Source organism: Salminus brasiliensis, chromosome 1 (genome assembly GCF_030463535.1).
Source record: "Salminus brasiliensis chromosome 1, fSalBra1.hap2, whole genome shotgun sequence".
Taxonomy (NCBI): domain Eukaryota; kingdom Metazoa; phylum Chordata; class Actinopteri; order Characiformes; family Bryconidae; genus Salminus; species Salminus brasiliensis.
Window position 1 is genome coordinate 89,426,553 of NC_132878.1, and position 24,989 is coordinate 89,451,541.

The 24,989-nt window shown below is 40.6% G+C and overlaps 2 protein-coding genes across 35 annotated transcripts in view; both read right to left on the reverse strand.

Moving 5' to 3' along the window:
- Positions 1 to 100: 100 nt before the first annotated feature.
- LOC140537026 (dendritic cell-specific transmembrane protein) lies at positions 101 to 7,560 on the reverse strand. The gene is made up of 5 exons (XM_072659176.1): positions 7,504 to 7,560; positions 4,649 to 5,716; positions 2,277 to 2,609; positions 1,406 to 1,469; positions 101 to 1,076 (listed from the first exon to the last, which is right to left on the reverse strand). Exons 2-4 carry the CDS (start codon positions 5,699 to 5,701, stop codon positions 1,407 to 1,409), a joined length of 1,449 nt encoding a protein of 482 aa, XP_072515277.1. The 5' UTR covers positions 5,702 to 5,716; positions 7,504 to 7,560; the 3' UTR covers positions 101 to 1,076; position 1,406.
- Positions 7,561 to 9,201: 1,641 nt separating this feature from the next.
- The window catches only part of rims2a (regulating synaptic membrane exocytosis 2a), a 268,366-nt gene continuing 252,578 nt past the window's right edge, over positions 9,202 to 24,989 (reverse strand). For 33 of the 34 annotated variants that reach the window (XM_072692323.1, XM_072692313.1, XM_072692325.1 and 30 more), the window contains 5 exons: positions 13,100 to 13,241; positions 12,583 to 12,695; positions 12,384 to 12,485; positions 12,148 to 12,287; positions 9,202 to 12,014 (listed from right to left, as the gene is read on the reverse strand). In XM_072692323.1, the coding sequence (XP_072548424.1) occupies positions 11,799 to 12,014; positions 12,148 to 12,287; positions 12,384 to 12,485; positions 12,583 to 12,695; positions 13,100 to 13,241 (713 nt within the window). In that variant the 3' untranslated portion in view covers positions 9,202 to 11,798. Of the gene's footprint in view, positions 12,015 to 12,147; positions 12,288 to 12,383; positions 12,486 to 12,582; positions 12,696 to 13,099; positions 13,242 to 19,018; positions 19,537 to 24,989 lie in introns of those variants that run through there. The other variant, XM_072692321.1, reaches the window with a different exon arrangement.

The following is a 24,989-nucleotide window of genomic DNA, read 5'->3' on the forward strand; positions in this document are numbered from 1 at the left end:
TGCATAGATGTGTGCTTTACTTTTTTCTTTTATTGACCAAGAAGCATATTAAATCAAATTTATTTTGGTTTATTGACAAGTCACATGAACGCAGGTATAAAGGTGACAGAAAAAACTTTCCTCACAGTTAACACATAAAAAATATAAAAATTAAAAGTAAAATACTATACTTATAAAACACTATATTTACTATATATACACACCATAAGCCATGGACAGATTCATGATTTACACATTGCTATTTACATATCAGCACAGTGATAGAACAGTGATGTGATATATTAAACTTGTCATTTAAAATAGTGCTGTAACTTCTCTAAATGCAGTTATACAGTCTAGTACATCAGTACAGAGCATGCACTCCTATCCAGTATAGGTGAAACATTTAGAAAAATGTAATAATATAAACACTGGAACAATATAAAATATGAAAAAGGAAAAAAGGAAACGTTCACACACTGATGTTTAGCAGCAGTTTTGGATGTGTTTGAATGATCTGTCTGTTCCTTTTTGGTGAAGAACCACAACAAAAATGTCTTAAAGATCACAATGCAGAAGAATACAGATCCTGTTAAGTGTTGGAGTGGGTGAGGAGTGAGGAAGTCCAGGTGACATAATGACCAGATTTAACCCCTTTTGAGAGTTACGGGACTGGACTGTGTTGGGAAATGTGTGGAAAAGAAAAATCCAGCCACTCTAGGTCAGTGGACAGCATTGACATTTATGTGGGAGGAGGTTCATTTAGACCAGTTTAGAAAAACATTACGAAAGCAAGTGGTGTGAGGAAGTCATGAAGTCCAGAAGAGGCTCTACATAGTACCTCTTTAGGTGTTTATCAGTGATATAAGATGTCTGATTCTGGCTGTTTTTGACTCTCAGTGTCCAGTAGCTACAGCATCTGGCAAATGCATATTCAAACGTAACTGTGATGCTTTACATCCAAAATACACAGATCAGCTGATCAGATATTATGTAGGTCCCCCTAATGCAGTCAAAACAGCTCTGACTTGTCAAGGCATGGACTCCACAAGACCTCTGAAGGCATCCTGTGGCATCTGCAGCAGATCCTGTAAGTCCTGTGAGTTGTGAAGTGGGTCCTTTTAATGGATCAATTTTTTTTTGTGCAAAAATCCCACAAGATCTGCCTGATGTTTTGGAGATGTTCTGAGCCAGTCGTCTAGACATCTAATCCTACCCATTTTCCTGCTTCCACAAACTGACTGTTCACTTGCTGCCCAATGTGTAGTAACAAGATGACCCATGTCATTCACTATTCTATACCGTTCAGTGGTTTTAATGTTATGGCTGATTGTTGTGTAGGCAAAGGTAAAACAGACCTTAATGAAACATTTTGTAGCTTATGAGCAAATCCTGAACCTAAACTTAGACAGAACGTTAAACAAACCTCATGTATTGTTCTCAGGGTTGTTTTGTTCACGGCGGAAGAGAATGGGACACCAAAACCGGAGCTAAAAAAAAAAGAAAGCAAAAATTGTTAAAATGGTGAAAATGTCTTCTTCTCACAACTTGATGGACTGGACTGTTTTGGGTTTTTTATTATCACAACAACATTAGCAAATGGACTTTTTCACAGTTGGGCCTTCACAAGATACAGACGTTATCTTTGACAGTCTTAGGGGTCATGAGTACAGGGTTTTTTTAAAATCATTTATCTCTAATTTTGCCCCATTTTTCTACCCAATCTAGAAGGCCAATTACCCAAACCCAGTTCATACGAACTCCCCCTATCACTAGCAATTCCCCCAATACTAGGAGGGTAATGACTACCACGTCTCCTCTGGAACATGTTAAGCCAGCCATCTCCTCTTTTCAAGCTGCCGCTGATGCAGCATGGCTAGGCAGTCCGCACACTCAGAGGATAGCGTGGCTCCCCAGCTCCGATACAACAGCTGCCTGTGCTGACCAACATCACACTATTTTGGGGAGGAAGTGCCATCGACCCACCCCTGAGAGAGCAAGGCCAATTGTGTTCTCTCTAAAACTCTCTATACATCACCTTCAAGAACTGACTGCTCACTTCCTGCCTAATATATCCAACCCTTGACAGACGAAGCCACTGTAGATGAAGATAGTCAGTGTTTTCACTTTACCTGTCGGTGGTATTAATGTTATGGCTGATCAATGTAAAAATCTGAACACTGTCTTTACATTTGCTATGCTGTTTATGATGTTATTTAGCACATACTGAAGTGTATACTCAGAGACAGATCACTCATAGCTGCCCTCAGCTGCTCTCAAAAGCAGAGAAAACCAACCTGTGTGGCAAAAGACTTCAGCATTACTTCCGCAGTCTGGACCTTTTTCTTGGATCTCCTGCTCAGGATCCTTTCATGAAGCACAGCAATCCTCTCCTCTGCATGATCTGAGAAGAACTGCTCTGACACCAGAAGCCTCAGCTGGTCCATCTTTGAAGACACCAGAACCAGAAGTACCAGCAACCCAAAAATGACAGACAGGGGTATCAGAGATTCGTAGAGCCACAGTTCTGGTTCCGGCAGGCACTTGTTCTCAAAAATGGGCACGTCATAGGAGAAGTTACACTCCTTTTGGTCTTCTTTGACAGCAACACCTGCAAAAAAAGCTTTATTCTGTCCCAGGAAAGAAGACAAGGAGGGAGAATAAGCAATTACAGACAAATGAGTTCCAAACTTCCAAGATTAACACATTTTAGTTAGATTAGTCATGTATGTTATTAAAGGCCTTAATCATTTTCTTACTAAATTACATAAATCCTGTACTTTTTATAATCATTTCCAACATGGTACATTTTTCACAACAATCAAACCGGGTGAGTCAGATTTGGCCTACAGGACTGTAAACAGTCTGGTAACACTTCATTTGCAGAGGCCACTGTAGAGGCATTTCGTTTTAACAGGTGGGTTGTTCATAATTTTAACATCTGTGGAGGAGGTTTTCCAAGTAAAGTGGAAGCCAGAGTCTAGTTATTACTACCACAGTTTAACTGCTTTGAGATTATGGATGATGTTTTCAGATAAACCAGCAATGAGCTTTCTCAAATTCTCCAGTCATTTATATTATAAAACCTTCAAGCCATATGTTCTAGCCCCTAGTGAAAACATGCACTTCATGATATTAAAAACATACTGAGATTTGTGAACTGGAAGTGTTTTGTAATTATACTAGCAAATGTATGTACTTACTTAAAACACTTCAAAGATAATAATATTATGGTTTCATCAAATGTAAATTTTGATCACACGTAAGTGTATATTAATGTTTTTATAAATAGGTTACTATGAATAATACTATGAATGATGTTTTTAGTTAAAAATGTTTGCATGGTTAATCAATGTTTTAAAAAACAGTTTACAGTGTGGTTGTGTGGATGGGTAAAACTAAACATACTCCTTACTCTCTATATAGTCATAAATGTCCAATATAAATGTAAATACTGCTCTTTTACAAATATACAGGGTGGGCCATTTATATGGATACACCTAAATAAAATGGAAATGGATGGTGATATTAACTTCCTGTTTGTGGCACATTAGTATATGGGAGGGGGAAAACTTTTCAAGATGGGTGGTGACCATGGCGGGCATTTTGAAGTCAGCCATTTTGGATCCAACTTTTGTTTTTTCAATGGGAAGAGGGTCATGTGACACATCAAACTTATTGAAAATTTCACAAGAAAAACAATGGTGTGCTTGGTTTTAACGTAACTTTATTCTTTCATGAGTCATTTACAAGTTTCTGACCACTTATAAAATGTGTTAAAAGTGCTGCCCATTGTGTTAGACTGTCAATGCAACCCTCTTCTCCCACTCTTCACACACTGATAGCAACACCGCAGAAGAAATGCTCAATAATAATTCTCAATAAGTTTGATGTGTCACATGACCCTCATCCCATTGAAAAAACTAAAGTTGGATCCAAAATGGCCGACTTCAAAACGGCCGCCATGGTCACCACCCATCTTGAAAAGTTTTCCCCCTCCCATATACTAATGTGCCACAAACAGGAAGTTAATATCACCAACCATTCCCATTTTATTTAGGTGTATCCATATAAATGGCCCACCCTGTATAAGGCTGTGTTTAGATTTAGAGTCCATCATTTCATGACTTATAGTTTTGTTTGACTTATAGTTTGGTGATTGGTGTGGCGCAACAGATAACACCACTACCTGCCACTGAGCTACAACACCATTTGGGAGACTGGGGTTCGATTCCCAGTCTGGGTGACTGTGCTGCGCTACACCAATAAGAGTCCTTGGGCAAGACTCCTAACACTACACTGACCCACCTCTGTAATACGAGTAACCTTGTAAGTCGCTCTGGATAAGAGCGTCAGCTAAGTGCCGTAAATGTAAATGTTTAGTATACTACATAGGGAGTAGTGCGTCATTTGCAATTAAACCTCTGTGTTTTCGTCATTCTTTGTAGTTTTGATGTACCTTAAACAGGGCTAGCCTGCTCATGCAATCTCCATTTTAAAAAAATATGCTGATATGTGTGGACAAGGCCCTTGTCCTGACCAGATGTGGTAAACTTTGTGTTTGCAGACCATAGATAAGAAAACTAACAGAGTATTTGCTTCAAAGAAATGCAAAGTAATTAATAGCTTTGCTTCAAACTGAAGAGCAATGTCATGATCTGTATTTTACCTTCTTCTCCAGCACCACAGGCACATGAAGCGGCTTGAGCTCCTCTAGTCGCCTCCTCAGAGTGACGATGATCCAGTACAACAGGGCATCCACTCCAACGAAGATGACCCAGGCCAGGCTGTGAGTTACGATGGGGATGCTGAACTTGAGCATAGCTTTGGCCTCCTTTTTGGTAAAGCTGGCAGACGGAACCATGATGTAGCGTTTCGACTCCTTCTTGCTGAGGGGGAAGGCCGAGGGCTTGCCCTGCAGACGCTGCCTCTCATCATACTTTATGAAGCTCCTGGTTATAAAGATGTTGTCGTGCTCTGGGTCGGAGCGAAACCTTTTTAGGTAGAGGGCTGTGAGGATGAGCAACAGCACAACCCCTAAGACTGGAGACACTGTCTTTCCTGCTGAGGACACCGTGTCAATCACAGCCAGCACGCTCTCTGCAGTCTCATTCAGAGCTCTTTCAGCTTCTGCCATTTTCTCGGTGAAGTTCTGTGAGTGCACGGTCGGACTAATTGTGAAGTTTATAAAATAATTCCCTATCAAAGTGCTTGGTAGCCCTTTTTTAAGTTGTCCAGCCACCCAATTGAGCATTCGGATGTAATTGCTGAAGGGTGGTAGATTGATGGCCACTACTTTTGCCTCCACAGTGCAGAGCAGGCTCTTAGCAAGTCCTCTGAGGTTCTTCAGGATGTTCTGAATGTTCAGAAAGATCACTACTGTTGTGCCGGCCATGATTAGCAGGTTCTTGCCCTGCTTCAAACCGATGGACATTAGAAAGAGTGTCCCGAAACAGCGAATTCTCTGAGAGAAGCACATAGCTATGGTGATGCAGAGCCAAAAGACACCCGTGGTGGCCATGGACACCTCGATGCCACATTTGAAGGGGAAGAGTAAGGCAAGAAAGAGAAGTACAGCCAGAATAAGACTGGTGATGAGGCAGGAGATGACCAGAAGAAGCTTCTCCATGCTGCTTGTTTTTCTCTTTGTGGTGTAAATGCTGCAAATCCTGAATGAAGTCTTCCTCAGGGTTGCCTTCATCTTACCTGGATCAATCACCATTGTTGGCTTTATAATCTAAAAGCAGGTAGAAAATGTTCTGCTGTGAATCGTGACTTTTTCAGATGCACCAGACAGTGAACATAGCTTGTGGTTAGTTGGAGGTTCTAGCTGTGTTCTATCTGGGATGTAAAAACACACCTGCAACTGATAGTGTATTTACTTCCCTCTGAATTCAGTTGATGTCCTCCTCTTTGGCAGTGGTGGAACTGTACTTTGTTAGTGTACCTCAATATTATTATTTTTATTATTGGTAGATTTATTATTTAATAGATTTTACTCAATAACACTTTCAAAAGAAAAGACAGACTTTTATTTAGGCCTATTGATAGTCTTTGCATACCCAGAAACGATGACAATTGCACAATTTGGTGACGCCTGTTTGTTAAATCTGCTGCATTTGTATGGAGATCTACACTAATCAGCCATAACATTAATACCACTGACAGCTGACATGAAAACATGGGCAAGCATAAGAATCTGAACCAACTTTGATGGCTAGAAAACTGGATCAGGACATCAGATCAGGTCTTGTGGGACTTTTGGGTCTGGTATGCAATGGTCAGTCCCTACCAAAAGTGGTCCAAGAAAGGACAACCAATGAACCACAGACAGGGTCATGAACACCTAAGGCTTACTGATGTGATCCATGGAGGTCCCAGCTCACAACTTACAGGATTTAAAGGAACTGCTATGAATGTCTTGGTGCCAGATACTCCAGGATGCCTTCAGAGGTCTTGTGGAGTTCATGCCTTGAATGGTCAGATCTTTTGTGGTGTGGACCTACTCAATATTAGGCAAGTGCTTCTAATGCTGTGGCTGATTGGGATAGACATGAAAAAAAGGAATGTGGTGTAAAAAGTGGTGAATTTTGTTGATTTTATTTGTACGACACAAAATCTAAAATAACAGGAGATGATTTGGCCATAAAGACTATTAAGGCTTATTACATTGTATTAATATTAATTAAAATATCTGCATGATTTTAACTCCTTCCCACCTTCATACACACACACACACAATGTTCTTACAATGGTCTGTCAGCTTAGGCCAACTTGAAGCCCCCTGGCCACAACATCCTAACAACGACTGTCACTTGTGTGTCCCGGTGTCCTCTTTTTTTTGGAAAATTAATAATTGGTTTCTCAGGGACTTGCCATGCATTACCCCTCCAAGGATATCACACTCTTGGAAGCCCCTGTGTTGTTAATGGAAATTAAGTCTACTATCTTATCAGCTGTAGTGCCAATAGAATAGGACTCTATGGAGCAGATAAACATTAACCTATTTGCACAAAGCCTCCTGCCAGGTCTGGGTTAGAGGGGTATGAAGCCACCCAGCATTGGGACTTTTGGGATAAGTTGCTGATAAGGTGGGGTGGTGATCATCCAACATCCCGACCTCACTAATGCTCTAGTCACGGAATGCAATGAAATTCTGACAGCAATGCTAGAAAATCTAGTAGAAATCTAGTAGAAAGTCTATCTTCCCTGAACAGAAGAGACAGTTACTCCAACAAAAGCAGGATAAGATATTTTTAATATCCTATATCCTTGATTTCAGAAGAAACAATGAATGAGCAGGTGTCCCAAAACTTCTGTCCAGACAGTGTATTCGCTTTGTCAACCTGCTGTTCGAATCAAGTACATTCCAGACTGTCTGGTTCTCTAAACTGCGTCAGCTGTTTCTATTGCACAGAGCAACAGCAAAACGCTGAACTGCACAGAGCTGTTTACTATGGTAAATATGTGCAGTATTCTCTTCAGGGTATTTTATTTTACAAGGTGTATGAAGTTTTTTCCTACCTCCAGAAGTCACCAGCAGAGAAGAAGTGCTGACATTCTTGCGAGTCGTCTCTTAAAAGGATTCAGAGAAGTGCCCGATTTCCTCTTTCTTTATTTGGGTTTTTATTTAGTCAAAACCATAGTGCTTGCTCACACCTTCCATGAGACATCTCACAAGCTGGAACCACAACCACCGAGTTCTTCTGAACAAATAAAAAACACGACTCTCATCAGGGGCAGGCTGAATCTTTCCACTTCCTTTTTTCAGTTCGGCCTTCTTCACTTCTAACCGTCTGCATAACACTCAAGATATATAAACTCCAGAATAGAATAGAGGTACTTCACTGATCTTGAAGGCATTTGCCGAAATCTGTCTTCCCAGCTACAAACGTTTGGCTAGTAGAAGGGGTGACACTTTATTTGGAGTGGTTCTTTTTTAGATGAAATAAACACTTGTCAGACTCTCAGTAGCATCTCATCATCCTCTCATCTAAACATTCACTAGATTAGCAATGGATTCATCCTACTGAATTCAGCTGATCTTCGCTTTATTAGGAGACTCTGAGTTCAGATCTGTAGAGGATCACCTGAGAAATCACTGATCATCTAACTGCTCTAATACAGATCATCAACTTCCTCAACCAGCTGCTATAGACCTGGGGGCCAGGAGGAGGAATAGGATTAGGTTTCAGGTTGAGGTTAAGGTTAGGACTAGGGTCAAGATAAGGGTTAGGATTAGATTTTGGGTTGAGGTTAAGATTAGGACTAGGTTTTGGGTTGAGGTTAAGATTAGGACTAGGTTTTGGGTTGAGGTTAGGATTAGGGTCAGGATGAGAGTCAGGATTAGGTTTTGGTTTATGTGTTCAGGGATTAGGTAGTCAAAAGTGAATTTTGTCGTTTCTTAATCAAATGGTAAATTTAGACCAGCATACAGTTTAAAAACTGCATAAGGAAGTGAATTTGAGATTCCTCAACAACTTAACACAGTTTGAGTTAGGTGTGTGATCATTTTGGCATGCATTAGCCTTCATTAGGCTCGTAGCACCAGTGCAAAACCTAGGAGGCAGACATGTCTTGGCTTTTGATTTTGAGAGTCCTCGTCATTCAGAATGTACCACAGAGCCATTCATTTATTATATTAAATTATTTTTTTTTTTATTTACAGTGTAATAATGTCAGATTACTTCACTGGAAGCCCAAAATAACTGCTCTGTTTATTTGTAATGATTGCTGAAAAATGTATCTAAAAAATCCTGACAAATAAGAATGTCTGTATGTACGTTGTAGCTCCTTCTCTGGCCTTGAAAAAAGGCCCAAGTGGACCAAGAAAAGGCAACTGGTAAACCGGTGACAGGGTCATGGGCACCCAAGAGACTCACTGATGTGGTCTATGGAGGCCTCACCTCACAACCTACAGGATTTAAAATGTCTGCTGCTAACACCTTCATTGGCCTCAATGGGTCAGAGCTGTTTTGGTGGCAAGAGGGGGACCTAATCAATATTAGACAAGTGTTTGTAATGTTATGGCTGGCCAGTGATTGTACATCTAAGCAATTCGTTTAGACTGCCAGTGTATTGGAGGGTCCTACATACGGTCAGCCTACTGATATGTCGTTCAAGCCTGCCACCACGTGTCATCAGGGTGTTGTTCTCATGTTCTGAGGTGGGTGAGTAGTGGTGAGTACTCCAACACTCAAGTTCAGTGTAGTATCCATTTTTTATTGTTTAATTTGAAAAATAACTTACATAAATCTCTGTACTCAACCATACTCGACCAAGACATAGCCTTGGCATGAACACATTGCACCAGAAAAAAAAGAGAAGGCATTCAAAAGGGTATATAACATGTCTCTGTCATCAAAGGAGACATTATCCCAATTCCGCGAGATCCTATCTATAGATGTGTGATTATTATTTTTTCTTTTATCCAAATCCCATGACTTCTGACACCTAATATGTACAATTGAAATCAGAGGGAAACTATCTATCTATCTATATATATATATCTATATATATATATATATATATATATATATATATATATATATATATATATATATATCGCTTGTTACAGAAAAAAAGATATTGAATAAACACCAAAATATAATTCAATTTACATGGAAGAGGAATAATGTCTCTGTATAGCTCCATTCAGACATTTTATCTAGAAGAGTCATCTACTTCCCAGATACGAGAAGTTTTGATAATTACTAAAAATAGAAAATAAAAAATTAATTGGTCTTGGCTTGTAAATAAACTAACAAAAATATATTAAATGAACTTTACTTTCTTCAAAACTAAGCAAGAAAAACTAAAATCTACAAACTCATAGTGTGTGGCAAATTTCCAAGTCATGCAACCCAGCTCATCAGTTCCAGCAGACAGTGTGATTTTTTGTAAAACTGCACTGGACAATACTGCAACTGCCTGTGAGATGCAGGAAACCTCTTGCGAATCCAATTTTCGTCCAGAATACTGGGCAGGGGAGGGAAATAGAAATTCCTCTGAACTGGTTCCATCAGGATACAAAATTTTCTTTATCACTATTTTTTTTAAAGATCAGTTTAAAGAACTGTCAACAAGGTATGACGTCATTGGGTGGAATGTTTCATCAAAAGAATTGTACCGCGGAGGTCCGCTACAGACCGGCCAAATCTTCGTACGATCAGATTAGGGCTAAGGGACGAAAAGTAAGACAGTTGACATGCACTGTACAAGAAACTGCAAAAAATCTTCTTCTATTTTTTTTAATCTTCCAAATATCATCTTTATCAAAACATCATGCTGTGTGACTGCACGGTGTGCCCAAGCCATGTTGCAGAAAAACCCTTTTCAACATGCTTGTTAAATCAATCAAACCCAAATGAGGTACAAACTAACATAACACACAAGACTGTACGAACTCCACAGCCCTGCGGAAACATCAGAACAATATCGGAGGGAGGGGGAAATCTGGACGACAGCAGAAATGAAACGTACGACAGTTACCCTGGGACGAGGGAGAGAAAATCTTTTTTTTTTTTTTATGCGTACAATTTGCACATTATCTTTGTAAGGCTTGCTGCCTTCTTAATGAAATAAATATTAACTTTGATCTTTTTTCTTCACCTCATTGTCACATTTTTTAATTTTTTTCTGTAAATAAACTTGGAAGTCTTTTAATATTTTTTTTTAAGTTCCTTAATTTATCGGTATGTCCGTAAAAATACAGTACAGGCCACAGTATGGCCTTTAGGATAATAAAACAGGGTTTTTTCTATTTTCTTTTTTTTTTTAGAATCACGCCATTGCATTCACTCTCCATGAAAACCATGCACTAGTGAAATTTTTTCTTTAAAAATAATAGAAATTGTTGAAAATGGCTGATCTGTTTTCATTTATTTTTTTTTCCTCAATTTTCTTTTTTGCAAGTTGCAATCTCAAGAAAATAATCATTTATTTATGTTCAGCTAAACGTCTGTCCATGCAAAAATAAAATAAATAAATAAATAAACAAACAAACAAAAAAAGTCCCCATTACATTTCTTAAACAGTGAAACCATTCAGTCCGTTCCAAGAAAAAACGAACTAAAAAAAAGCATCGGAAAATAAAACATCGGACCTTCGCTCTACAGATGCTGATAAGCCTTCTCTGTATTGCATTTTTAAAAATCTACAAACAGTCTCATGATCAGCTAAAGAATGTGTGCATATCTGTGCAGGTGATTTAAGGTTGTGGCCACTGATTAGGGCTTGTACTCTGCGCAGTCTCCGTAATGCAAACTTTCAGTGTGTACCTCTGGATCTGTTGGCATGGCGTGACCCAGGCTCTGATAAGAAACACTGTTAGCTCATTTATCATTTACAAATACATCGACATTAAAACAAACAATCAACAAAAAAATAAATGGAAGAAAAGGAAAACGTAACGGTTTGAACAAACTTGTTTTTTTTTTTCCTCGTTGTGTTTCAAAAAAAGCAGGGCTTCTGTAGAACTCAGTGACTGGTTCCTAGTTCAAACCCATACCCAATGGCTTCAAATAGGACAAAACAGGAGTCAGTTCCCAGCTTCCTTCGTCTGCCTGTTCCCAAGTCTGCAGGGGGCGCTCTTCATGCACGACGTGTGCGAGGTTTCAGGTTTTATTTATTAGTAGTATTCTCTTTTTTTCGGCGAGCAAACACAGGACCGCTTTTTATTTTCACCCCTAAGAAACAGGCTCAGAAGACACAACACCAAGCATGCAGTGTGTTTACCGGGGGGAGGGGCGCGACCCGTCGCAAATGGGAAAATCTCCCGCCCATTGGCTGCTACAACAACGCTACCAATCAGCACGCCGCTACGAGCGACCGAACGGTCCAGACCCGCTGTCCAGAGACGACTGGGAAGCTCTTCTAGTCAAGGGGGCCAACGTCGGGTCCACCAACGAGGAAGGAGGAAAGAGCTTGAACCAGCCAATCACCATGTTGGACAAGTCCAGCTCGTCTAAAAGTATCTGAACGGCTCCCATAAAAGATTTATGGTCCATTCGCCCGTAGTCTCCCCACACGATGATCTGATGGAGAAAAGAGAACAGCCATTGGATATCTTTAGTGACCAAACCATGCGACAGGCCAGTGATTCTACTAACTTGGATGCTGTGTTACTTCAGCAGAATCATGGGTATTTGGCTGTACTAGCCAACTCACCTGTAAGACTTTTCCTCCTGGACTCTCCTCGAATGACAGTTGCTGCTGGTAAAGAGGGTCCAAGGTTTTGCGTGCTACTTTTGTTTTCTTTTTGGCTATGCAGGCTCCATTCTCCAGAAGGTAGACCTTCACGTAAGGGGCTAGAGGAAAGCAGGAGTTGACTGAGTTTAGATTAGAAGCTCAGGGGGCTATTATGAAATCACAGGTACAGTTCAATGACCCAACTGGACTCCTACCTGGCAGTGCCTTGGATCCTGGTTTCCCCACGAGGCCTCTGGCCCGAATGACCTCCACCTCCAGAGCTCCTTTCTTCTCCACCATTCCGATCTGAATGTCGCCTGAACGCGCAATGAAAGAAACAGTGAGGAGTAAATCAGACGTGTAATTAGTTCCACCAATGCAGACTTCGAGTCCTGGAAGAACCAAGGCTCTTACCCATAGGAGGTGTGGCTAAAGTCTGTCGTCCCACCAGCTGGGCGGGGCCTAGTCCATCTAGGAAGTCGCTGAACTGGCTGTCTGAGGACAGTCTCACTCCAGGGAAGATGAGGCTGTGGGAGACAATTCTGGTTTCTAACAGCAGATCCAAACATTCTAGTATATTATAGTCCAGCACGATTTTAGCAGAATTAGCAGTGGAGGTCCTGTACTAGAGGACCTCTAGAGGGTCTGGAGGACCCATGCCCTGCACATTTTGGTGTTTACCCTGCTCCCAAAACATCTGATCCAGCTAATCAGCAAGCCCTTCCTGAGTTAAAGATGGCGTTAGAGTGGGAAACCTAACCTAAAATGTGCAGGGCCGGTGGTCCATCAGAACCAGTACTATTACAAGAGTTCTGAATTCAGCCAATTGCAGTAGGCCATTCACTCTGCAAGTAATACTGCCAGACTGTTTGTTGAAAATCCTTTAAACGACAGCATCTGTGTGTCTTCTGAGTGTGAATATGATACTAACTTTCCCTCTGAGCTAAAGCTATTCATGCTTCCATCGGTGGACTCGCGACTGGCCTGCCGGGTCATTCTGTTCCTCATCTCCACAGCCAGGCCCGTTTCTGTGCTCCTCTGGATCGTGCTGCGCAACTTCTTCCCTCCGGCTTCTGCAGCGAGACAAAAGGGGAGAAAATGAGATTATCAGTCATGGTTTCAGACTGGATGTAGAAAGAGGCACTGAAGTCCAAGCAAAGGGCCATTATCTTCTTACCAAAGACCTGAATCCTTGGAATTGACTCAGGACTAGTAAAACATATGAAAAAATGAAACGCAAAACCTTTGCAGTGCATTCTACTGCTAGTAGTGCGCCATCCATGCAACACGTCAGTACCTGAGAATGAGGCCAGTGGTGACGAACTGGTAATAACAACTAATAACCCAGTCACGGTAATTGTAAACCAACAATGCGCACTTACGCTAAATTGACAAAAGTATTGGGACACCTGCTCATTAATTGTTCTGTCCAAAAACAAGGCTGTCTAACTCCCCAATTCATCCCAAAAGTATTGGAGGGAGCACCAACCATCATTCCAGAGACCACAGTTTTCCAGTGCTCCACAGTTCAATGCTGGAGGGCTTTATATCCCTTATATCCCTTTATATCCCATGCCTGGCATTAGGTATGGTGCCAACAGGTTCATGTTTATCTTCTCCAAAGAGTCCTATTCTATTGGCAGTACTTCTCTACAGAGACTGGACAAGCCGCAAGCTGTGTGCGCGTGCAATTGCACATCTGTGTCAGCAATGGGTGCAACTTAAAGTAGCTGAATGCACTCATTAGAAGGGGTGTCCACAAACATTTGGACATAAAGCGTATATAGTTTGGGTTACTGATAAAATAGCTATATAATTGATTGATAATTTATAAAGGTGCACATATAATTTAAGTGTTTCTAATAAACTGGCCACTCAGTATAAAGTGTATGACAGTGATACTGCAGAGTACTGTACAGTTGAAGCTACTTGTGGTGCTTGGGTGCTTGTGTTACCACTGCTCTTTAGTCCGACACAGACTGCAACACACTCCTCTCCATCACGCACACACACACACACACACACACACAGAGGCACACACACACTCAGTTTTTCAGGGCTTCGTCAGCTGATTCAAGGTGACAGCTGACTTGCTGTATCAGACCGGCTGCTCATCTTGGACTGGGGAAAGGACAGGCACTGTGCACCCACACGTGACTCTGCTGCTGCTCTGACCCACCCTGTGCTGCCCACTCATGCCTGGCCTACACACCTGGCATTTGGCCCTACCTCAACAGGGTCACTGGCACCAGACAACAGTCTTTAGAAAAAATCAAGCCAAAGCAACAGGGTGAAGCACCTTTGGAGACCTTTCTAACCCTTTGAACCCTGGGCTGGTTATTTAGTTATTAAAGCTATTATTTATTATAGACTATATTATAGACTATTATAGCACTGCCAGTGTTAATCTTTCCCCACCGTTTTTATTCATCTTCATTAAACTGTCTGCAAGACTTTGTCTACTTTTCTCTTACTAAAACAGTTCTAGTGGACAGCAGTAATTCCTCTTTGGTCAATCAAATGCTCAACGAAACACACAGTTGCAAAAATCTTAATTTCTTTTTGACATAATGTGAATCTGGCTGTTGTTATTTAGACTGTGTCCAAATCTCATGATGAATGGACCAATAAGAATGCTCCAAAAGGACTTAAATGGATAACATCTTTTTGCATTGACTTTTAATGAAAGCTTACCTCAGTAACTGCTGTGTTTACATTATAAGACATAGCTGACTGTCTGCGTCTGTTACTGTGTCTACCGTCTGCTGTATTTATCGTATGGTTCTGATTCTGTTTGTACATTCACGCTTGCACTTTATGTATCTGTACTGCCCCTTTTCTGTCCCATGTTGCACCGTTGTCCTGGAGGGACGCAATTTCGCTCCACTGTGTACTTGTACTTGAAAATAAAAGCCTCTTGACTTGACTTGACTTGAAGACATTGCCTGACAGCACCTATATATTTATATATATTTATAATCTGAACTTGGATGAAAATATTGAGGAACACTCACAAGAACAGAAAAGGCTTCAAGTCATAAAACTCAATTCTAGCCAATCAATCTGAACGCCTGCCGACAACACATTCAGGGAGCTTGTCTTGATCCCATGTAACTTGTTTAAGTTCTGCCAACCCACAATATGGACAGTAAAACAATGACAGTGGTGGCTCAGTGGTAAGATCACTGGGTTACTGATCACAGGGTAGTGGGTTTGATATCCAGGTCTGCTAAACTGCCACTGTTGGCCCATTAACACTCTCTGCTTCAGGGGGTTTCTTGGTACTGTATGAGTATAATGACCATGAAAGTACACAATTCTAAAATTAAAATTGTGTAAATTGTGTCTGTGTTGTGTTCCTGAGTGACTGTGCACGTTGAGAATTGAGAACAGTTCAGAGTAAGTGTTAATTACTGATTAATTAATCAGTGTAATGATAAAAAGTCACTGTAGTCAGTAGGTACTGTATTATTAGCTTATCCCTATTAAGTTTTATTATAAACTAAATGTAGAGTGGGTAGTAAAAATGCCCAAATCTCTGGATTAGATCATGATCTTTATATTTTAAATTATTTTTGTAATTATTAAATCAACATTGAGAAATCGCATTATTAATAGAGAACAGCAGATTCAGTGGCAGGAATGGTTTTACCTTTGTTTTCTGTGTTTCCCTAAACCTGAAAAGTGTTAAGGGGTTAAGACTGTTTTTTATGTGTTATATGTATTATTCCTAGACCAAGATTAAGCCAAAGCTTAGACAAAATGACATACTAATGGTGAAACCCCTCTGGTGTTGCAGTTTAGTACACCATGGGGTTTAATCTTTAATGCGGGACTAAGCTGAATGTTTAATAAAAGGGCCAACTGCACGTGTAATGACACTGCTGACGTTTTCTGCCGTTCATATCTCATTTCCAACATACCAGTCTGTGAATGAAATCACTTTAGGGACCGAACAGAAACTGACCAATATTCTGCTAAAGTGATTTTCACAGTGATGCATTACCTCTTATTTGCCACAACTATCATAGCTCAATCACACTAATTCTACTGAACTTACAACACAATGAGACTAAAACTCTAGAGAACGACCAGTACAGAAGAACCTTTGCGTTTGAGCAACTAAATTCAAGACACTCCAATTACTGATGATTTCTTAATGTTATTATTGACAAAAAAGTAAAAACAAGTAAAAAAAGTAATACAATTATTTAATCGCAAGTCAGCAAAACTAACCTTTTGACTAAAATAACTTTTTGATATATACTATATGGCCAAATATTGGGACACTTGCTCATTCACTGTTTCTTCTGAAATCAATGGTATTAAAATGAGTTTATCCTGCTTTTGTTGATATTATCTGTGTTGATAACTATCTCTAATGCCCAGACAGGATGATCACCACCCCACCTCATTCCCAACTCCCCAACACATCCCAAAAATGGGGTTGAATGGCGCACCATCATTCCATAGAACACAGTCCACACCCCTCTAGCCCACATCTGGAATTAGGCATGATGCCAATAAGTTCATGTTTATCTGCTCCACAGAGTCCTATTTTTTGGCAGTACATTTCTCAGTACATCTACAGGGACTAGACAAGCTGTGTGTGTGTGCATTTGTACATCTATGTCAGAAGATAGAAGCTATATATATAGAAGCTGAATGCCTTCATTAGCAGGCACGTCTACAAACATTTGGACACACAGTGAGTGCTGAATCTGAATACTGTTCTTCTTCACATTGAAGATTTGGCTTCAGAAGGACTTGGGATTAAATAGTTTTACATTGACTTCCATTAAAAGTTAAAAAGAGGGGTTTTCGCCTGCTGTATGCATTTTGGGGATACGAGGCAAAATATGTAAAATATGTAGTAATACAGACTAACACAGAAATGAGTATCAGTATTTTTCCTGACATAATATAAATACATGATTGTATGTATTCCTACTATTAAATAACTGCAAAAACACCTGAAATTCAGCCGTCTGATGTTTATAACGTGTCTTGTATTACAATGATAGCATTGACCAAGGATCAGCCTCGTATCATAAACAAGAGCTTTCTGTGTGTGTCTCTGGAGCGGAGAGCAAAGTAGACACACAGGCAGACGCCAGGAAGTGGAGATGATATTACACTCACACACACACACACGCACACACACAAACACATTGTGATTCAGCATCATGCTCCTTTATCCCTCGCTGATTCTGGACAGGCACAACCGAACGATTCTGAAAAAACGCTGGAGAAACACACTGACCACACACACACACACAGAGCTGAAATCAGGAGCTGTTAGCGCTAATGCCCTCGTTAATAGGGTCATAATTACCTCCGAAAGATAAACTTGTGTCCAAATGAGATCAACAGAAGGAAGAGCCCACTGACTGCTGCTTCCTAATTATGCTTCTATCCTTCATTGAATCTGAGTGGAATGAAGGCCATCTATATCAGCTGGCCGTATTACAGCTGGAGCCACTGTTATTGTTGTTACTGATCATATTAAACAAGATTAGAGACAGACGGGAGCTTGGCTGCTGAAGCCTTGAATTTCGGACTCAATTAGCATTCTTCCACCAACAAAGCCCGCATTCTCATTTCAACGAGATTACCTATATCAGTTCCGCAGAAGATTTTTAGGCCTCTGGTACGTTTCTAATGCCAATTACATGAGGCTGTCAGGGAAAGAAGGAGTGAGCTAGAAGCTTCAAGGTCAGAATGGATGGGAGCTTGGCCTCATGTGCTCTCTCTTCATGATAGCAACCTTGGCTCAAACTCTGCCATCACAGCAATTAGTTTTCATTCATTTGCATATTCATAACTACTACTGGAAAGAGCACTGCATGCAAATACAGGGACTTTTATATTTGGGCGTCCTCACAAAGGTCCAACCATTCAAAATGCAAGGACTAGAGATAGAAAATTCAGGTCTGCCCCAGGATTCTGTTCCAACTACCTTGGAAGCTCTGCTGCAGCTGATGAGCAATGACAAGAATGTGTTTATGAATCTATAAAATTCTACATTTGTTTCAATTAACAACATTATGGCTTTTCTATGCATCTTATCGGTGCTGTCACACAATAACCTTCTGGGACACTTTATAGGAGAAGGGGAAAACCTTAACTTTCAATTAAAGTCAATGGAAAAATAGATTTCAAGTAATTTTGGAATTTTTCTACTGGTTCATTCATCATGAAATTTGGAGACAACATAAAGAACAGCTGACGGATTCACATAATGTCAAAATGTAAAAACCTGTCAAATTGGAGATTGAAGGTTTTTGTGCCATAGTGCTGATAGGTTGATATTGTTATCCTACAAAACTTAATATTTCTCCAAACTGGAACCAGAATCACCATAGATAAAGATCTATACAACCAAGTACACAAATCTGAGGTGACAGTCTCCATTCTTCATAATATGAAGATAACCTCATTGATCAACGGAGCTCCAGCCCAGATATATCCTCACATTATCCTGCCAAAATGTTCTTAAGCTGAAATCAAAACATTTCTATTAGGCAACTATATCTTCCCAATCATATATTATATCAAGGTAACGCTTGTAATCTCAATGACAATCAGTTTTCCTCAATAGATCTTAATTCGAGGCATATCTTTAGATCTTATACTGCACAAATGTTCTCCAAAGCCACTAACAGTCATTTCAACATCGTAACGTCAATCTACTCAAACACAACATCAAACCAACCACATGCTGGTGCGGCACTTTGGCTTGGCTAATAAACTCAAACTCAATCTCTACTAAAGACATAATTGGAGACCTCCTTGACATCTCACTGACATCTCATCTCATCCCGTTTCAGCCCTCGCCTCCTGTCCTTACCTCCATCCTCCTCGTCGAAGGAGTTCATGCAGGGGAAGTAGACGGCCAGCGCTTCGAACGAGGCCGACAGGCTCATGCGGCTTTGAGATCTCTGCATGCGGCCGCTGCCTCCACCTCCTCCTCCGCTGGCCGATCCCGTGCTCCCGTCGTGGCTCTGTCTGCCCATGGTTACTACTCTCTGACTACTCCGAAGAAGCTCAAGTGTTAACCAAACCCCGGATCTTTAAGCTGAGCGAAAACGGCCTGTGGTCAATTAACTGCTTATCACCAGCACTGAAGCCCATAGACAACAAGGGTTGAATGGAGCTCGGTGAGGAAGGATCTGAGGATGCGTCTGTGGTCGGTGCTTGCTTCTTCTAGTAGCCTGCCCTAGTGCGACTGCAGTGTGTGGATTGCTGTGTTTGTGTGAGTGTGTGTGTGTGTGTGTGAGCTCCCTTGAGTATGCAGCACTAAAGCTTAATCGACACACTGCTCTGAGCTCTGCGTTTGCCTCGGCTCCTTTCCCTTCCTTTCTACAGTGCGCATACACTTGTACTCGCATACACATAGCAGGGGGATGGGAGCAAAGCACACCCCCGCCTCCCTGGCTCCTCCTCCCTCAGCCAATCAGATGATGCGCTGCGGACGAGCACCTCGAATGGTCCTTCGGGCGCATGAGCTCTACCCAGAGATACAGCACCAGAGTAAGTGTGTGTGCGTGTGTGTGGCCATTAGGAGTGTCAGCATCCCCTCCTCAGCCCCTAACTGCCAGACAGGCCATGGGCCACATGCCAGTCACTCACAGTTCACGTGCTGAGCAAAACACAGACACTGCACACACACATGCGCAAGGTGTGAACCCCACCCCCCCTTCATTTATCTGTTCTCCTCCTCATGATAAACAGAGCCTAGCCTGCTGTTTGTCTCCTGCTGTTTGTTTCCCTATAATTACAAATCTCTCTCCCTGTCCTTTTACCGATCCATCATTTCCCAGCATGTGTGCTGACCAACGTGAACGCTGCTAGGAACAAAGTGCTAATTCTAATGCACAATGAACTGGCATTAACAGGCTATTTCCTCCATTATTTATATTTTTTAACCAATTTTTGTAACCCCTTAAAAGATGGATACAAATTTTATTACATGCTCCTATTACCGAGTAGTAGCCCCACCAGAAGTACTTGTAGTTACTGAGTAGCATGCCTTAGTCTGTAATAAGCCTTGGGGTGTTAAGGATGTTAACCCATCCACTCATTAGGACCACCCCCCCATCACTTGCAATGCTCCCGACACTGGGAGGGTGCATTGCCATCTCTGATACATGTAAAATCAGCCACCACCTCTTCTCGAACTGCTGCCGATGCAGCATCACTAGGCAGCCAAAAAGCTCAGAGCATCTACCCATCTACCCACCCAGAGAAAGCATGGCCAACTGTGCTCTCTCAGACACTGGCTGCTGATGGCAAAGCAACATGGCCTGGGGCATAGTGTCAGTGTCTTACTCTGCTGATCCACTCAGAGCCCATTTCTTCTATTAAAAAACACCACTATTCAAAAGTATCACTTGCCATTTTTGTCAGTTGTAAGTCCTAAAAGTGTAGACTTACTTGAGTGAAGACTTACTTGAACGGAAGTTAATGCGAAGATAAGCAAATCATCTACAATGGACCATGCAAATGCTAAACTGAACTTGTTTCTTACTTAATATACAATGACTGAATCATATGAATCATAATAATACAATATAATAATACATAATATAACATTAGAATAAACTTTATGTTAAAGACAATAATGTTTAAAAACAATAAACAATTCTACAAAATCATGTTTGGTGCACCATTAGTTATTACTTGATGAATAACATACTGTATCATCTAGCAACTCTTGTTTGGGGAAATTCTGTCTTATTTTATGCAAAAGTCTTCTAGTTCTGTGAGATCCTTAGGCCGTCTTGCTGCACTGCTCTTTTGAGGTCTATCCACGGACCGGCTTGTTTAAATGTTCCTATGAAAACCTTTGGTGCGGAATGGGCGAAGCCAAACGATACAAGCTAATTAAGGTCTGTAACCTTGAAAAAAATATATATAAGAGCTCAGATCTCTTAGGGTACTCAAACCTGTGCATGGTAGTCCTTTGTCTTTTTTCCACTCTAATATTAAACAACACATTTTACTCACTTATCTTGCTGTATTAAAATGTCGAAAAGAATGTTTCTTCTTGAACTTTATGGCTTTTGGAGATCATTTAATTTAATTTCTTACATAACAATTCACTGTAACCATTATTTTGACCGGGGGGCCCAAACTACGGCATGCAATTGTAGTGCTTTCTGATTTCAGAATCGTCTGTATATAAAGCTTCTGATTTTCTGCTGCTTTCTATTCATTATTTGATATTGGTAAAGCTGCAGAGGACTCGTATAATAATAAAATAAAAAGGTCTGTATTACTGGAAATTACAAGGCATATGCATTTTGCCTTATACTTGCTAATACCACGAAACTTAAATTAAGTCTCTCTCTCTCTCTCTCTCTATATATATATATATATATATATATTACATGAAAGTATAAGATGAAAGGAGAAAAGAGCTGATCTTAGCATATTTCACTAAGACAGTTTGTGCCTATGCAACAGCCCCTCAACAACAGACTTCATTACAGAAAGAGAGGGAGAGCTAAGGCCTCTAATGCTTATTGATTTGAGAATGCCAAGCCTATTACACAATAATGACCTTTACACAAAGAGGCTGCTTTGAAGGCACTCGTCTGGAGGAAAAGTAAAAAGCAATGCTACACTGATATCACTGTGAAACAGGACTGTACTGAAAGAAGACTAAATGCAAACATTTATTTTTAATAGTCTCCAATGAATTATGTTTTAAAAAGTTGATTAGGCTGAAATAATTACTAATTATTCAAAAAAATGCTATGGATAACTTCTCTAAATCCAAAATGTAAGTTATGCTGTTTTAAATCCAAGGATTTGAACACATACAGGCCTTTGGGGTTGAAAGTGTTAAAGGATGAAGATCTGATTTGAGAGAGAGCTCTCTATCCTTTTATCCACAGCTACTGATTAGATCTATCTCTGTTACTGGTGAGCTGAAAGCTCTTGTCATGAGAATTGCGGAACTGGAAGAAATAGTGCGTTCACTTACTAATACTGTTAATGACTGCTGGACTAGACTGCAGAACTGTAGCATGCAGTGCCATGTGTTTGCTAGGGAGTTCTATGACCCCACGATGGCTTTTGAACCTTTGTCTGCAACCATTAGATGGACATATTACAATCTGATTGTATTATATTTACATTTACATTTATGGCATTTAGCTGACACCCTTATCCAGAGCGATTTACAAGGTTACTCGTATTACAGAGGTGGGACAATGTAATGTTAGGAGTCTTGCCCAAGGACTCTTATTGGTGTAGCACAGCATAGTCACCCAGACCAGGAATCGAATCCCAGTCTCCCACATGGTGTGGTAGCTCCGTGGCAGGTAGTGGTGTTATCTGTTGCGCCACTACCTATGATATTGTAGGAAATTATTTTACTCTGCATTAAATATTGTGATAATCTAAAAAAATAAAAATGAACCTAGATAATGTATTCTTAATTGAAGCCAAATCAGATAATCATAGCCCAAACCTAACATTTTATAGATAACTGCGTCTGCCGTCTTACCAATAAAACTGTACACAGAATTTATGCACTGGCTGGAAGTAACGACTATTTCTAGAATCAATTTTTTGGGCTATTATTATTTTGATTAAAAGATTAACTGGGAAGTGAAGGGCATTAAAATTAGTCTAACTAAATATTTCAAATTTAAGAGTGAAGGTTTCTTGTCCTGTGGCATAAAACACTCTCACTTAAACATTTTTTTTCCAAGAGAAGAGCATCTGTTGCCTACCAACAGTTTGTGTTGGTCATCTTCTAGTCCTTCATCAGTGGTCACAGGATGCTGCTGCCCACAGGACGCTGCTGTTGGCTGGATGTTTCTGGTTGGTGGGCTATTCTCGGTCCAGCAGTGACACTGAGGTGTTTAAACACTCCAGCAGCACTGCTGTGTCTGATCCACTCGTACACAACAGCGCAACACACACTACTAACACACCACCACCATGTCAGTCAGTGTCACTGAATTTCTGAGAATGACCCATCACCCAAATACTACCTGCTCTGTGGTGGTCAGTCCTATGGGTCCTGAGTATTGAATAACAAGGTGAAGGGAGGCTAAGAGAGTATGCAGACAAACAGATGTGTTAACTGTATTTTCCTAACAGAAACAGAGCTGAATAGACTGTTTTTTAACTTTTTACTACAGCGTGACCGTGGTTTCAGCAGATCCTCACTGTGCAAAGGTTTCCTCATGTCTCCTGATGTTTCTTTAGATGCTCATAAAGGAAACCTTTTGTTCATGATGCTAACATGAAGCATTTGCAAAATTAGTACTTGTTAGGTCACGCAGAACATTGTCGTCTCTGCTGTCTGTACTTCCCCTCTTTCAGTCATGTGATGGAAATGGGATGTGCAAATATAATCAAGCCAACTAATCAATAAAGCAATTTGTTGCTAACCTTTGCTATTAGTGATGTTATGGATAATGTCGATTAACTGTTGCGGCTCCAGCACCCCCATTAACACAACAACAACCACCAGCAGAGACTCTCATGGCTCAGTGTGTCACTCACAACCTTGCAGGACTGGTCAAAATGAGTATGTAGTGGTTGGTGTGGTGCAATAGATAACACCACTACCTGACACTGAGTTACAACACCATGTGGGAGACCAGGGTTTGATTCCCGGTCTGGGTGACTATGATGCTCTACATCAATAAGAGTCCTTGGGCCAGACTCCTAACACTACATTGGCCCACCTCTGTAATATGAATAACCTTGTATGTCGCTCTGGATAAGAGCGTCTGCTAAATGCCATAAATGTAAATGTAAATGTATGACGTATCAAATACAACCACAGCATCAGCAGCCTGTTGAATCCCTAATGTGGTGAGAGACTGGCCTGCATTTATCACTGTTGTTTATTCCTATTATGAACATCTGTGATTGGTCTGGATGCTCAGAGCACACAATAAATCATCAGCGATTGCTTAAAAGCTCATTTGCAAATTCCACACCTGTAATATCAGTACTTTAATATCGATTAAGGAATTGTATACTGCACAGCATTTATTGTAAAGTTGTGCAACAAAGAAATGCTTTTCTTATTCATTTCCGAGCCACAAAACGCCCTCATTAGATGCTTTGGTGGCACTCTACTATTTCTTTTTTTTTCATCTACTATGCAGTATTTTGCTGCCACAACATCCTATTTTTGGGTCGACTACACGGCACTATAGCTGTGCTATATTGTGAAGCCTTCGCCAAATGTCAGTCTGCTCGGAGCTCCAAAACAAGTTCAACTGGTGAGGAGGGCGGAGATGTTTTGACAGGCTGAGCTGTTTTCAGTGTAAAGCGACAAGCTTTTTTGCTTCGAGGTAACTGACACTGCAGCCGTGCCAATCTGACAAATACCGTGCTCATCACTCCTGCATATGGAGCCAATATGTCCTCCTGCCACAGGGCATGCTTCATTAACTACAGTGTAGATGAAGTCCCTACCACTAATCAAATTACACTCCTAAAAACAACAGAAATGCTTCTTGGTCAGACTGTATGTTTCTAAGAAATGCTGTGGGATATGACCTTTACATTAGATGAAGGTTATATACACAGTACACTCAAAGGTTCCTCAGGGAGTCAAAACATTGCAATATACCTTCCATCACTTCGGGGGACCTGGTCAACCTTGTATGCACCTGAGGACGTTATCCTTAAAAAGCAATTTAACTGTGGATAGTACGTGTTTATTTTGCCCACAGAACACTTGATATGAGAATAAATACATATCAAATAATAAATAATATAATACGTAGCAGGTTTATGAAGTTTAATGTAAACTGGTTCCAAACTGTTCCTGGACAAAGCCC

What these genes read in the sequence shown, in the direction of transcription:
- LOC140537026 (XM_072659176.1), bottom strand. Translation starts at nt 5,701, where the DNA reads ATGGTGATTGATCCAGGTAAGATGAAGGCAACCCTGAGGAAGACTTCA. An exon ending in CTGTGGTGCTGGAGAAGAAG is followed by an intron (nt 2,610 to 4,648) that starts GTAAAATACAGA and finishes TTCCTGGGACAG; the next exon opens with AATAAAGCTTTTTTTGCAGG. An exon ending in TGAAGTCTTTTGCCACACAG is followed by an intron (nt 1,470 to 2,276) that starts GTTGGTTTTCTC and finishes TTTTTTTTTTAG; the next exon opens with CTCCGGTTTTGGTGTCCCAT.